Source organism: Oncorhynchus tshawytscha, unplaced genomic scaffold (assembly GCF_018296145.1).
Source record: "Oncorhynchus tshawytscha isolate Ot180627B unplaced genomic scaffold, Otsh_v2.0 Un_contig_1928_pilon_pilon, whole genome shotgun sequence".
In the NCBI taxonomy this organism is placed as follows: Eukaryota; Metazoa; Chordata; class Actinopteri; order Salmoniformes; family Salmonidae; genus Oncorhynchus; species Oncorhynchus tshawytscha.
This window is the reverse complement of record NW_024609554.1, coordinates 131,828-144,873: the sequence shown is the minus strand read 5'-3', so window position 1 is coordinate 144,873 and position 13,046 is coordinate 131,828. Positions and strand designations below refer to the sequence as shown.

Sequence of the window (13,046 nt, the reverse complement as noted above, 5' to 3'; positions counted from 1 at the left end):
CTCAGCTGTGTTCTGCTCTGCTGTGCTCAGCTGTGTTCTGCTGTGTTTTGCTCAGCTGTGTTCTGCTCTGTTCTGCTCTGCTCAGCTGTGTTGTGCTCTGTTCCACTCTGCTGTGTTCTGTTCTGTTCTGCTGGGCTGCCACATGTTAGCATCGTTGTTCCTGGACTCAATGCAGGGCTGATACCATGTTGACACAGCAGCACCTGACCCTGGTGGCCTGACAGACAGACTGACAGCATCTAGTGAGAAAACAGAGGTGTTGGCTCCAGAAAGATAGAGGCAGTAAAAGAAGGAGGCTTCTACTTACTCTGTTTGAAGCCCAGGTAGGGGATCCTCTCTATGGGCGTCCTCCTCTCCTTCATGTATTTATACAGAGCTACTAGGAAGGCCTGTTCATCAGGAGGACACTCCTCACTTCCTCCCCCTGTTCTTCCTTTAGGGGAGACCCTCTTACAGCAGCTGCTGCCTCTACTGATTCCTTTAGGCCACCTGGACAGCACTGCCTTGGACTCAGGCTTCACCTGAAGACACAGAGGGCAGAGGTGGACATGAGGGCAGAGGTGGACATGAGGGCAGAGGTGGACATGAGGGCAGAGGTGGACATGAGGGCAGAGGTGGACATGAGGGCAGAGGTGGACATGAGGGCAGAGGTGGACATGAGGGCAGAGGTGGACATGAGGGCAGAGGTGGGGGCAGAGATGGACATTAGAGCAACGGACATCAGTGCCCGACCTCACTAACGCTCTGAATGGAAGACAGTCCCCTCAGCAATGTTCCAACATCTAGTGGAAAGAGTGGAGGCTGCTATAGCAACAAAACAATTTAAACCTGCAAATTTAGTTAACCTCTAATGACTCCCCATCCCGCATGAGGGAGCGTAATCATCGCCTGACACTAATTAGCATAACGCAACGGACATAAATATTCCTAGAAAATATTCCTATTCATGAAAATCACAAATGAAATATATTGAGACACAGCTAAGCCTTTTGTTAATCACCCTGTCATCTCAGATTTTCAAAATATGCTTTACAGCCAAAGCTAGACAATCATTTGTGTAAGTTTATCGATAGCCTAGCATAGCATTTTGTCCAGCTAGCAGCAGGTAACTTGGTCACGGAAATCAGAAAAGCAATCAAATTAAATTGTTTACCTTTGATGAGCTTCGGATGTTTTCACTCACGAGACTCCCAGTTAGATAGCAAATGTTCCTTTTTTTCCCAAAATATTATTTTTGTAGGCAAAATAGCTCCGTTTGTTCTTCACGTTTGGCTGAGAAATCGCCCGGAAATTGCAGTCACGAAAACAGCGAAAAATATTCCAAATTAGCTCCATAATATCGACAGAAACATGGCAAACGTTGTTTATAATCAATCCTCAAGGTGTTTTTCAAATATCTATTCGATAATATATCCATCGGGACAATTAGTTTTTCAGTAGGACCGATTGGAGTAATGGCTACCTCTGTATTTTACACGAGAATCTATCTGGGAGCATCAGGTGACCACTTGCGCAATGTAGCCGCTTACGGGTATTCTTCAACATAAATGCGTAAAACTACATCACAATGCTGTAGACACCTTCGGGAATACGGAGAAAAAGTAATCTGGTTGATAGCCCATTCACTGCTCAATAGGGACTCATAGGAACTCAGCGCTTTCAAAACATGAGGCACTTCAGGATTGGATTTTTCTCAGGCTTTCGCCTGCAACATCAGTTCTGTTATACTCAGAGACAATATTTTTACAGTTTTGGAAACTTTAGAGTGTTTTCTATCCTATGCTGTCAATTATATGCATATTCTAGCATCTTGTCCTGACAAAATATCCCGTTTACTACGGGAACGTTTTTTTCCCAAAAATGAAAATACTGCCCCCTAGTCACAACAGGTTTTTAACACAGTGTCCAAAGAAGGGCCAGATGTATACAGAATGGTGTCGTCTGCGTAGAGGTGGATCAGAGAATCACCAGCAGCAAGAGCGACATCATTGATGTATACAGAGAAAAGAGTCGGCCCGAGAATTGAACCCTGTGGCACCGGACAACAGGTCCTCCGATTTGACAAATCAAATCAAATTTTATTTGTCACATACACATGGTTAGCAGATGTTAATGCGAGTGTAGCAAAATGCTTGTGCTTCTAGTTCCGACAATGCAGTAATAACGAACAAGTAATCTAACTAACAATTCAAAAAAAAACTACTGTCTTATACACAGTGTAAGGGGATAAAGAATATGTACATAAGGATATATGAATGAGTGATGGTACAGAGCAGCATAGGCAAGATACAGTAGATGATATCGAGTACAGTATATACATATGAGATGAGTATGTAAACCAAGTGGCATAGTTAAAGTGGCTAGTGATACATGTATTACATAAGGATGCAGTCGATGATAGAGTACAGTATCTACGTATGCATATGAGATGAATAATGTAGGGCAAGTAACATTATATAAGGTAGCATTGTTTAAAGTGGCTAGTGATATATTTACATCATTTCCCATCAATTCCCATGATTAAAGTGGCTGGAGTAGAGTCAGTGTCATTGACAGTGTGTTGGCAGTAGCCACTCAATGTTAGTGGTGGCTGTTTAACAGTCTGATGGCCTTGAGATAGAAGCTGTTTTTCAGTCTCTCGGTCCCAGCTTTGATGCACCTGTACTGACCTCGCCTTCTGGATGACAGCGGGGTGAACAGGCAGTGGCTCGGGTGGTTGATGTCCTTGATGATCTTTATGGCCTTCCTGTAGCATCGGGTGGTGTAGGTGTCCTGGAGGGCAGGTAGTTTGCCCCCGGTGATGCGTTGTGCAGACCTCACTACCCTCTGGAGAGCCTTACGGTTGAGGGCGGTGCAGTTGCCATACCAGGCGGTGATACAGCCCGCCAGGATGCTCTCGATTGTGCATCTGTAGAAGTTTGTGAGTGCTTTTGGTGACAAGCCAAATTTCTTCAGCCTCCTGAGGTTGAAGAGGCGCTGCTGCGCCTTCCTCACGATGCTGTCTGTGTGAGTGGACCAATTCAGTTTGTCTGTGATGTGTATGCAGAGGAACTTAAAACTTGCTACCCTCTCCACTACTGTCCCATCGATGTGGATGGGGGGGTGTTCCCTCTGCTGTTTCCTGAAGTCCACAATCATCTCCTTAGTTTTGTTGACGTTGAGTGTGAGGTTATTTTCCTGACACCACACTCCGAGGGCCCTCACCTCCTCCCTGTAGGCCGTCTCGTCGTTGTTGGTAATCAAGCCTACCACTGTTGTGTCGTCCGCAAACTTGATGATTGAGTTGGAGGCGTGCGTGGCCACGCAGTCGTGGGTGAACAGGGAGTACAGGAGAGGGCTCAGAACGCACCCTTGTGGGGCCCCAGTGTTGAGGATCAGCGGGGAGGAAATGTTGTTGCCTACCCTCACCACCTGGGGGCGGCCCGTCAGGAAGTCCAGTACCCAGTTGCACAGGGCGGGGGTCGAGACCCAGGGTCTCGAGCTTGATGACGAGCTTGGAGGGTACTATGGTGTTGAATGCCGAGCTGTAGTCGATGAACAGCATTCTCACATAGGTATTCCTCTTGTCCAGATGGGTTAGGGCAGTGTGCAGTGTGGTTGAGATTGCATCGTCTGTGGACCTATTTGGGCGGTAAGCAAATTGGAGTGGGTCAAGGGTGTCAGGTAGGGTGGAGGTGATATGGTCCTTGACTAGTCTCTCAAAGCACTTCATGATGACGGATGTGTGTGCTACGGGGCGGTAGTCGTTTAGCTCAGTTACCTTAGCTTTCTTGGGAACAGGAACAATGGTGGCCCTCTTGAAGCATGTGGGAACAGCAGACTGGTATAGGGATTGGTTGAATATGTCCGTAAACACACCGGCCAGCTGGTCTGCGCATGCTCTGAGGGCGCGGCTGGGGATGCCGTCTGGGCCTGCAGCCTTGCGAGGGTTAACACGTTTAAATGTCTTACTCACTTCGGCTGCAGTGAAGGAGAGACCGCATGTTTTCGTTGCAGGCCGTGTCAGTGGCACTGTATTGTCCTCAAAGCGGGCAAAAAGTTATTTAGTCTGCCTGGGAGCAAGACATCCTGGTCCGTGACTGGGCTGGGTTTCTTCCTGTAGTCCGTGATTGACTGTAGACCCTGCCACATGCCTCTTGTGTCTGAGCCGTTGAATTGAGATTCTACTTTGTCTCTGTACTGGCGCTTAGCTTGTTTGATAGCCTTGCGGAGGGAATAGCTGCACTGTTTGTATTCAGTCATGTTACCAGACACCTTGCCCTGATTAAAAGCAGTGGTTCGCGCCTTCAGTTCCACACGAATGCTGCCATCAATCCACGGTTTCTGGTTAGGGAATGTTTTAATCGTTGCTATGGGAATGACATCTTCAACGCACGTTCTAATGAACTCGCACACCGAATCAGCGTATTCGTCAATGTTGTTGTCTGACGCAATGCGAAACATCTCCCAGTCCACGTGATGGAAGCAGTCTTGGAGTGTGGAGTCAGCTTGGTCGGACCAGCGTTGGACAGACCTCAGCGTGGGAGCTTCTTGTTTTAGTTTCTGTCTGTAGGCAGGGATGAACAAAATGGAGTCGTGGTCAGCTTTTCCGAAAGGGGGGCGGGGCAGGGCCTTATATGCGTCGCGGAAGTTAGAGTAACAATGATCCAGGGTCTTTCCACCCCTGGTTGCGCAATCGATATGCTGATAAAATTTAGGGAGTCTTGTTTTCAGATTAGCCTTGTTACAATCCCCAGCTACAATGAATGCAGCCTCCGGATAAATCGTTTCCAGTTTGCAGAGAGTTAAATAGAGTTCGTTCAGAGCCATCGATGTGTCTGCTTGGGGGGGGATATATACGGCTGTGATTATAATCAAAGAGAATTCTCTTGGTAGATAATGCGGTCTACATTTGATTGTGAGGAATTCTAAATCAGGTGAACAGAAGGATTTGAGTTCCTGTATGTTTCTTTCATCACACCATGTCACGTTGGCCATAAGGCATACGCCCCCGCCCCTCTTCTTACCAGAAAGATGTTTGTTTCTGTCCGCGCGATGTGTGGAGAAACCCGCTGGCTGCACCGCTTCGGATTGCGTCTCTCCAGTTAGCCATGTTTCCGTGAAGCAAAGAACGTTACAGTCTCTGATGTCCCTCTGGAATGCTACCCTTGCTCGGATTTCATCAACCTTGTTGTCAAGAGACTGGACCTTGGCAAGAAGAATGCTAGGGAGTGGTGCACGATGTGCCCGTCTCCGGAGTCTGACCAGAAGACCGCTTCGTTTCCCTCTTTTTCTGAGTCGTTTTTTTGGGTCGCTGCATGTAATCCACTCCGTTACACTGGTTGTAAGGCAGACCACAGGATCCGCATCGCGAAAAACATATTCTTGGTCGTACTGATGGTGAGTTGACGCTGATCTTATATTCAGTAGTTCTTCTCGGCTGTATGTAATGAAACCTAAGATGACCTGGGGTACTAGTGTAAGAAATAACACGTAAAAAAACTAAAAACTGCATAGTTTCCTAGGAACGCGAAGCGAGGCGGCCATCTCTGTCGGCGCCGGAAGTATTGATACTGAACATACTGAACTCTATCTGAGAAGTAGTTGGTAAACCAGGCGAGGCAGTCATTTGAGAAACCAAATATCTGAGCGCAAACAGTACAAGTATCTACGGCAACTTTGGGTCTGGGCCAAGAGGAGAGAGATAGTCTGGAGATCAGCCTCTGTGGAGTAGAGAGGGAGAGAGAGGCCCAGTGAAAAGAATAATGCTTTCGCTAACTAATACTATACCTGGAGCCCCAATAGAGGCTAAAGCTATTGCTAATGCTAATGCTTACACTAACGTTAAAATATCGCTCTTGATAAAGCTATCACTAGCGAGAAATGCTTTCGCAAATGCTATCACTAATGCTATCGCTGTTGTTATTGCCATGGTTTACGCTATTACTATCATTATCGGTATTCTGCCCTACCAAGCAAAAAGGCAGTAACTGCTCATTTGGTCGAAAATGAGTTCATATATTTTTTTGCTACATTAAATACATGCTTAATCATGTGGACAAGTATCCTGCCTCTATTATATTGCGTTTTGGAGAAAATGGAGGTCATGTTAGCAGTAACTGCATAGAGCTACTGTGAAACCAAGGTAAATAAAAGCCATTTTTCTCAGTTCCACGCTTTGAGCAATTGCCTTTTTGCTTGGGAGCTGAATGGGAGTGAAGGACAATATGTGAAACTCCCCTGGTACACTGGTTATGAGCAGGGGTGAAGGAGGTGAAGTGAAGCCCAGCCGGCTGATAGTTTACTTCATTTTATGAGGTGAATTGTACAAAATGTGAAGCTCCTCCGGTACACTGTTTTGTTTGTTTCATATAAGCAGGATAGTGGAACTGTATCTGTGAGCCGGCTGAATGTGAAACTGTATCTGTGAGCCGGCTGAATGTGAAACTGTATCTGTGAGCCGGCTGAATGTGAAACTGTATCTGTGAGCCGGCTGAATGTGAAACTGTATCTGTGAGCCGGCTGAATGTGAAACTGTATCTGTGAGCCGGCTGAATGTTAAACTGTATCTGTGAGCCGGCTGAATGTTAAACTGTATCTGTGAGCAGGCTGAATGTGGAACTGTATCTGTGAGCCGGCTGAATGTGTAACTGTATCTGTGAGCCGGCTGAATGTTAAACTGTATCTGTGAGCCGGCTGAATGTGTAACTGTATCTGTGAGCCGGCTGAATGTTAAACTGTATCTGTGAGCTGGCTGAATGTGAAACTGTATCATTGAGCAGGCTGAATGTGGAACTGTATCTGTGAGCCGGCTGAATGTGAAACTGTACAGTGCCTTGCGAAAGTATTCGGCCCCCTTGAACTTTGCGACATTTCAGGCTTCAAACAAAGATATAAAACTGTATTTTTTTTGTGAAGAATCAACAACAAGTGGGACACAATCATGAAGTGGAACGACATTTACTGGATATTTCAAACTTTTTTAACAAATCAAAAACTGAAAAATTGGGCTTGCAAAATTATTCAGCCCCTTTACTTTCAGTGCAGCAAACTCTCTCCAGAAGTTCAGTGAGGATCTCTGAATGATCCAATGTTGACCTAAATGACTAATGATGATAAATACAATCCACCTGTGTGTAATCAAGTCTCCGTATAAATGCACCTGCACTGTGATAGTCTCAGAGGTCCGTTAAAAGCGCAGAGAGCATCATGAAGAACAAGGAACACACCAGGCAGGTCCGAGATACTGTGGGGAAGAAATTTAAAGCCGGATTTGGATACAAAAAGATTTCCCAAGCTTTAAACATCCCAAGGAGCACTGTGCAAGCGATAATATTGAAATGGAAGGAGTATCAGACCACTGCAAATCAACCAAGACCTGGCCGTCCCTCTAAACTTTCAGCTCATACAAGGAGAAGACTGATCAGAGATGCAGCCAAGAGGCCCATGATCACTCTGGATGAACTGCAGAGATCTACAGCTGAGGTGGGAGACTCTGTCCATAGGACAACAATCAGTCGTATATTGCACAAATCTGGCCTTTATGGAAGAGTGGCAAGGAGAAAGACATTTCTTAAAGATATCCATAAAAAGTGTCGTTTAAAGTTTGCCACAAGCCACCTGGGAGACACACCAAACATGTGGAAGAAGGTGCTCTGGTCAGATGAAACCAAAATTGAACTTTTTGGCAACAATGCAAAACGTTATGTTTGGCGTAAAAGCAACACAGCTCATCACCCTGAACACACCATCCCCACTGTCAAACATGGTGGTCACAGCATCATGGTTTGGGCCTGCTTTGCTTCAGCAGGGACAGGGAAGATGGTTAAAATTGATGGGAAGATGGATGGAGCCAAATACAGGACCATTCTGGAAGAAAACCTGATGGAGTCTGCAAAAGACCTGAGACTGGGACGGAGAGTTGTCTTCCAACAAGACAATGATCCAAAACATAAAGCAAAATCTACAATGGAATGGTTCAAAAATAAACATATCCAGGTGTTAGAATGGCCAAGTCAAAGTCCAGACCTGAATCCAATCGAGAATCTGTGGAAAGAACTGAAAACTGCTGTTCACAAATGCTCTCCATCCAACCTCACTGAGCTCGAGCTGTTTTGCAAGGAGGAATGGGAGAAAAATTTCCGTATCTCGATGTGCAAAACTGATAGAGACATACCCCAAGCGACTTACAGCTGTAATCTCAGCAAAAGGTGGTGCTACAAAGTATTAACTTAAGGGGGCTGAATAATTTTGCACGCCCAATTTTTCAGTTTTTGATTTGTTAAAAAAGTTTGAAATATCCAATAAATGTCGTTCCACTTCATGATTGTGTCCCACTTGTTGTTGATTCTTCACAAAAAAATACAGTTTTATATCTTTATGTTTGAAGCCTGAAATGTGGCAAAAGGTCGCAAAGTTCAAGGGGGCCGAATACTTTCGCAAGGCACTGTATCTGTGAGCCGGCTGAATGTGAAACTGTATGTGTGAGCCGGCTGAATGTGGAACTGTATGTGTGAGCCGGCTGAATGTGGAACTGTATGTGTGAGCCGGCTGAATGTGGAACTGTATGTGTGAGCCTGCTGAATGTGTAACTGTATCTGTGAGCAGGCTGAATGTGTAACTATATCTGTGAGCAGGCTGAATGTGTAACTGTATCTGTGAGCCGGCTGAATGTGTAACTGTATCTGTGAGCCGGCTGAATGTGTAACTGTATCTGTTAGCAGGCTGAATGTGTAACTGTATCTGTGAGCAGGCTGAATGTGTAACTGTATCTGTGAGCAGGCTGAATGTGTAACTGTATCTGTTAGCAGGCTGAATGTGTAACTGTATCTGTGAGCAGGCTGAATGTGTAACTGTATCTGTTAGCAGGCTGAATGTGTAACTGTATCTGTGAGCAGGCTGAATGTGTAACTGTATCTGTTAGCAGGCTGAATGTGTAACTGTATCTGTGAGCAGGCTGAATGTGTAACTGTATCTGTTAGCAGGCTGAATGTGTAACTGTATCTGTTAGCAGGCTGAATGTGTAACTGTATCTGTGAGCAGGCTGAATGTGTAACTGTATCTGTTAGCAGGCTGAATGTCAAGGTGTGTGTCAGTGTGAACATATTATTTTAAACCTATGTAGTTCAGTCCTAGAGTTAGTGTATACCAATGGTCTGTATTATGTCATGTTCTATGTTCTGTGTGGAACCCAGGAAGAGTAGCTGCTGCGTTAGTAGTCTTGGGGATCCTAATCAATTACTAAATAGTAATGAATGCTATACCTGTGGGCCCAGAGGAGAGACCAGTGCTAATGCTATTGCTATCAGATGCTGTACCTGGGGGCCCAGAGGAGAGACCAGTGCTAATCCTATTGCTATCAGATGCTGTACCTGGGGGCCCAGAGGAGAGACCAGTGCTAATGCTATTGCTATCAGATGCTGTACCTGGGGGCCCAGAGGAGAGACCAGTGCTAATCCTATTGCTATCAGATGCTATACCTGTGGGCCCAGAGGAGAGACCAGTGCTAATCCTATTGCTATCAGATGCTATACCTGTGGGCCCAGAGGAGAGACCAGTGCTAATGCTATTGCTATCAGATGCTGTACCTGGGGGCCCAGAGGAGAGACCAGTGCTAATCCTATTGCTATCAGATGCTATACCTGTGGGCCCAGAGGAGAGACCAGTGCTAATGCTATTGCTATCAGATGCTGTACCTTGGCAGGGGCCCAGAGGAGAGACCAGTGCTAATGCTATTGCTATCAGATGCTGTACCTGGGGGCCCAGAGGAGAGACCAGTGCTAATGCTATTGCTATCAGATGCTGTACCTGGGGGCCCAGAGGAGAGACCAGTGCTAATGCTATTGCTATCAGATGTTGTACCTTGGCAGGGGCCTTGCCCTCTGTGTTGCACTTCTCCTTGCCTGCTGTTGTATTCTGGGAGTCGCAGCGTTGCGAGACAGATAGCTTCTTTTTCCGAGGCCGGCCCTTCAGGTTGGGAGCTAGAGAGAGAGAGAAACACTGTTGTCAACAGAGTGGAGTCAGAGACACAGAGACACTGTGGATTCAGAGACATAGAGACACAGAGACACTGTGGAGTCAGAGACACAGAGACACTGTGGATTCAGAGACATAGAGACACAGAGACACTGTGGAGTCAGAGACACAGAGACACTGTGGAGTCAGAGACAATATGGAGTCAGAGACAATATGGAGTCAGAGACACAGAGGAGTCAGAGATGCAGAGACACAGAGGAGTCAGAGACACAGACACACTGAGGAGACAGGGGGACAGAAACACACTGAGGAGACAGAAACAGGGGGGTTCAGGGGGTTCAGTAAGGGACTGAGTGTCCCTAGCAGGGGGTTCCATTAGGGACTGAGTGTCCCTAGCAGGGGGTTCAATAAGGGACTGGGTGTCCCTTGCAGGGGGTTCAATAAGGGACTGGGTGTCCCTTGCAGGGGGTTCAATAAGGGGGGTAGGGTAGCCTAGTGGTTAGAGCATTGGACTAGTAACCGAAATGTTGCAAGTTCAAATCCCCGAGCTAACAAGGTACAAAATCTGTCGTTCTGCCCCTGAACAGGCAGTTAACCCACTGTTCCTAGGCCGTCATTGAAAATAAGAATTTGTTCTTAACTGACTTTCCTAGTTAAATAAAGGTAAAATTTAAAAAAGGGACTGAGTGTCCCTAGCAGGGGGTTCCATTAGGGACTGAGTGTCCCTAGCAGGGGGTTCCATTAGGGACTGAGTGTCCCTAGCAGGGGGTTCCATTAGGGACTGAGTGTCCCTAGCAGGGGGTTCCATTAGGGACTGAGTGTCCCTAGCAGGGGGTTCAATAAGGGACTGAGTGTCCCTAGCAGGGGGTTCAATAAGGGACTGAGTGTCCCTAGCAGGAGGTTCCATTAGGGACTGAGTGCAGGGGGTGATGCAGCTAGAGTGTACTGCTGCTGATGTTGACCTGAAAGTCACATGATGATACAGTACAGTGGCAGCAGTAAAGACACACAAGGACTGCAGTAAAGTAAAACACACACGGTAGTTGAGAAAAGTGTGACCGGACTGAGGAGGCCACCCAGCCTTAGTGGATGGATGTATAGCACCAGGTTCTTGTCAGTCTTCATTGTTATGTCACGTGTTCCTGTTCCACATCTGCTCAGCACTAAGTCCAAACATACACAGGCATATTACACTCACACAGCATGACTAACTCATGACTAACTGGCATTTAATCATTATCTAACTAACATCAAATGAATCTCTATCTTTCTCTTTCTCCCTCTCTCTATTTCACTCCCCCCGTCTCCCCTACCCTCCCCTGTCCCACCTACCCTCCCGTCCCCCCTACCCTTCCCTTCCCTGTCCTCCCTACCCTCCCCTGTTCCCCCTACCCCCCCTGACAGTACCGTGCCGTATCGAAGAGCCCTTACTGCTGCTCCACCAAACTGGAAGTCTTCCTACTAGCTTGGGAAGTCAGTACCGTGCAGTATCGAAGAGCCCTTACTGCTGCTACACCAAACTGGAAGTCTTCTGACTAGCTTGGGAAGTCAGTACCGTGCAGTATCGAAGAGCCCTCACTGCTGCTACACCATCCTATTCATCCAACTTATTTCAGGACAATAAGAACAATCCAAAATGTATTTTTGATACTGTCACAAAGCTAACTAAAAAGCAGCGGTTGCATTATGGTTGCATTAAGGAGAAGTGTATCTATATTCCCATGCATAACACTTGTATCTTTTATCAATGTTTATGATGAGTATTTCTGTTATTTGATGTGGCTCTCTGCACTTTCACCGGATGTTTGTTTGAGACAATGCATTTCGGATCATAACACATCAGTTTCTGTTTTTGGACATAAAGATTAACTTTATCGAACAAAACACACATTTACTGTGTAACATGAAGCCCTGTGAGTGCCATCTGATGAAGATCAAAGGTTAGTGATTCATTTAATCGCTATTTCTGATTTTTGTGAGCCCTCTCCTTGGCTGGAAAATGGCTGTATGGTTTTCTGTGACTAGGTGCTGACCTAACATAATCGTTTGGTGTGCTTTCGCCGTAAAGCCTATTTAAAATCGGACACTGTGGCTGGATTTTGTCACGTTCTGACCGTTCTTTTGTGTTTTTCTTGTGTTGGTCAGGACGTGAGCTGGGTGGGCATTCTATGTTGTGTGTCTAGTTTGTCCGTTTCTATGTAAGGCCTATTATGGTTCTCAATCAGAGGCAGGTGTTAGTCATTGCCTCTGATTGGGAACCATATTTAGGTAGCTTGTTTTGTGTTGGGGTTTGTGGGTGGTTGTCTTCTGTCTTTGTGTCATTGCACCAGATAGGACTGTTTCGGTTTTCACATGTATTGTTTTGTATTTTGCAGTGTTCTCGTTGATTGTCTATATTAACCTCTTGGTGTTAGGGGGCAGTATTTTCTTTTTTGGAAAAAAACGTTCCCGTTTTAAATGGGATATTTTGTCAGGAAAAGATGCTAGAATATGCATATAATTGACAGCTTTGGATAGAAAACACTCTAACATTTCCAAAACTGTAAAGATATTGTCTGTGAGTATAACAGAACTGATGTTGCAGGCGAAAGCCTGAGAAAAATCCAATCCGGAAGTGCCCCAGGTTTTGAAAGTGCTGCGTTCCAATGACTCCCTATATGGCTGTGAATGTACCATCAACGAGCTTACGCTTTCTACGTATTCCCCAATGTGTCTACAGCATTGTGACGAAATTTTACGCATTTCTGTTGAAGAATAGCCGTATGGGGGCACATTGCGTAAGTGGTCACATGGTGGCTCCGAGAGAGATTCTCGCGTAAAGTGCAGAGGTAGCCATTACTACAATCGGTCCTAGAGAAAAAGGAATTGTCCCGAAGGATATATTATTGAATAGATATTAGAAAAACACCTTGAGGATGGATTCTAAACAACGTTTGCCATGTTTCTGTCGATATTATGGAGCTAATTTGGAATATTTTTCGCCGTTGTGGTGACCGCAATTTCCAGGCGATTTCTCAGCCAAACGTGAAGAACAAACGAAGCTATTTCTCCTACAAAAATAATATTTTGGCTGTCTTCCTGGGAGTCTACCT

The 13,046-nt window shown here is 45.8% G+C and overlaps 1 protein-coding gene across 1 annotated transcript in view; it reads right to left on the bottom strand.

Moving 5' to 3' along the window:
* The window catches only part of LOC112238735 (AT-rich interactive domain-containing protein 5B-like), a 99,505-nt gene that overhangs the window by 39,334 nt on the left and 47,125 nt on the right, over positions 1–13,046 (bottom strand). Inside the window, exons 5-6 of the mRNA XM_042315876.1 lie at positions 9,841–9,959; positions 308–521 (exon numbers count right to left, since the gene is read on the bottom strand). Coding sequence (XP_042171810.1) covers positions 308–521; positions 9,841–9,959 — 333 coding nt within the window. The remainder of the gene's footprint in view (positions 1–307; positions 522–9,840; positions 9,960–13,046) is intronic.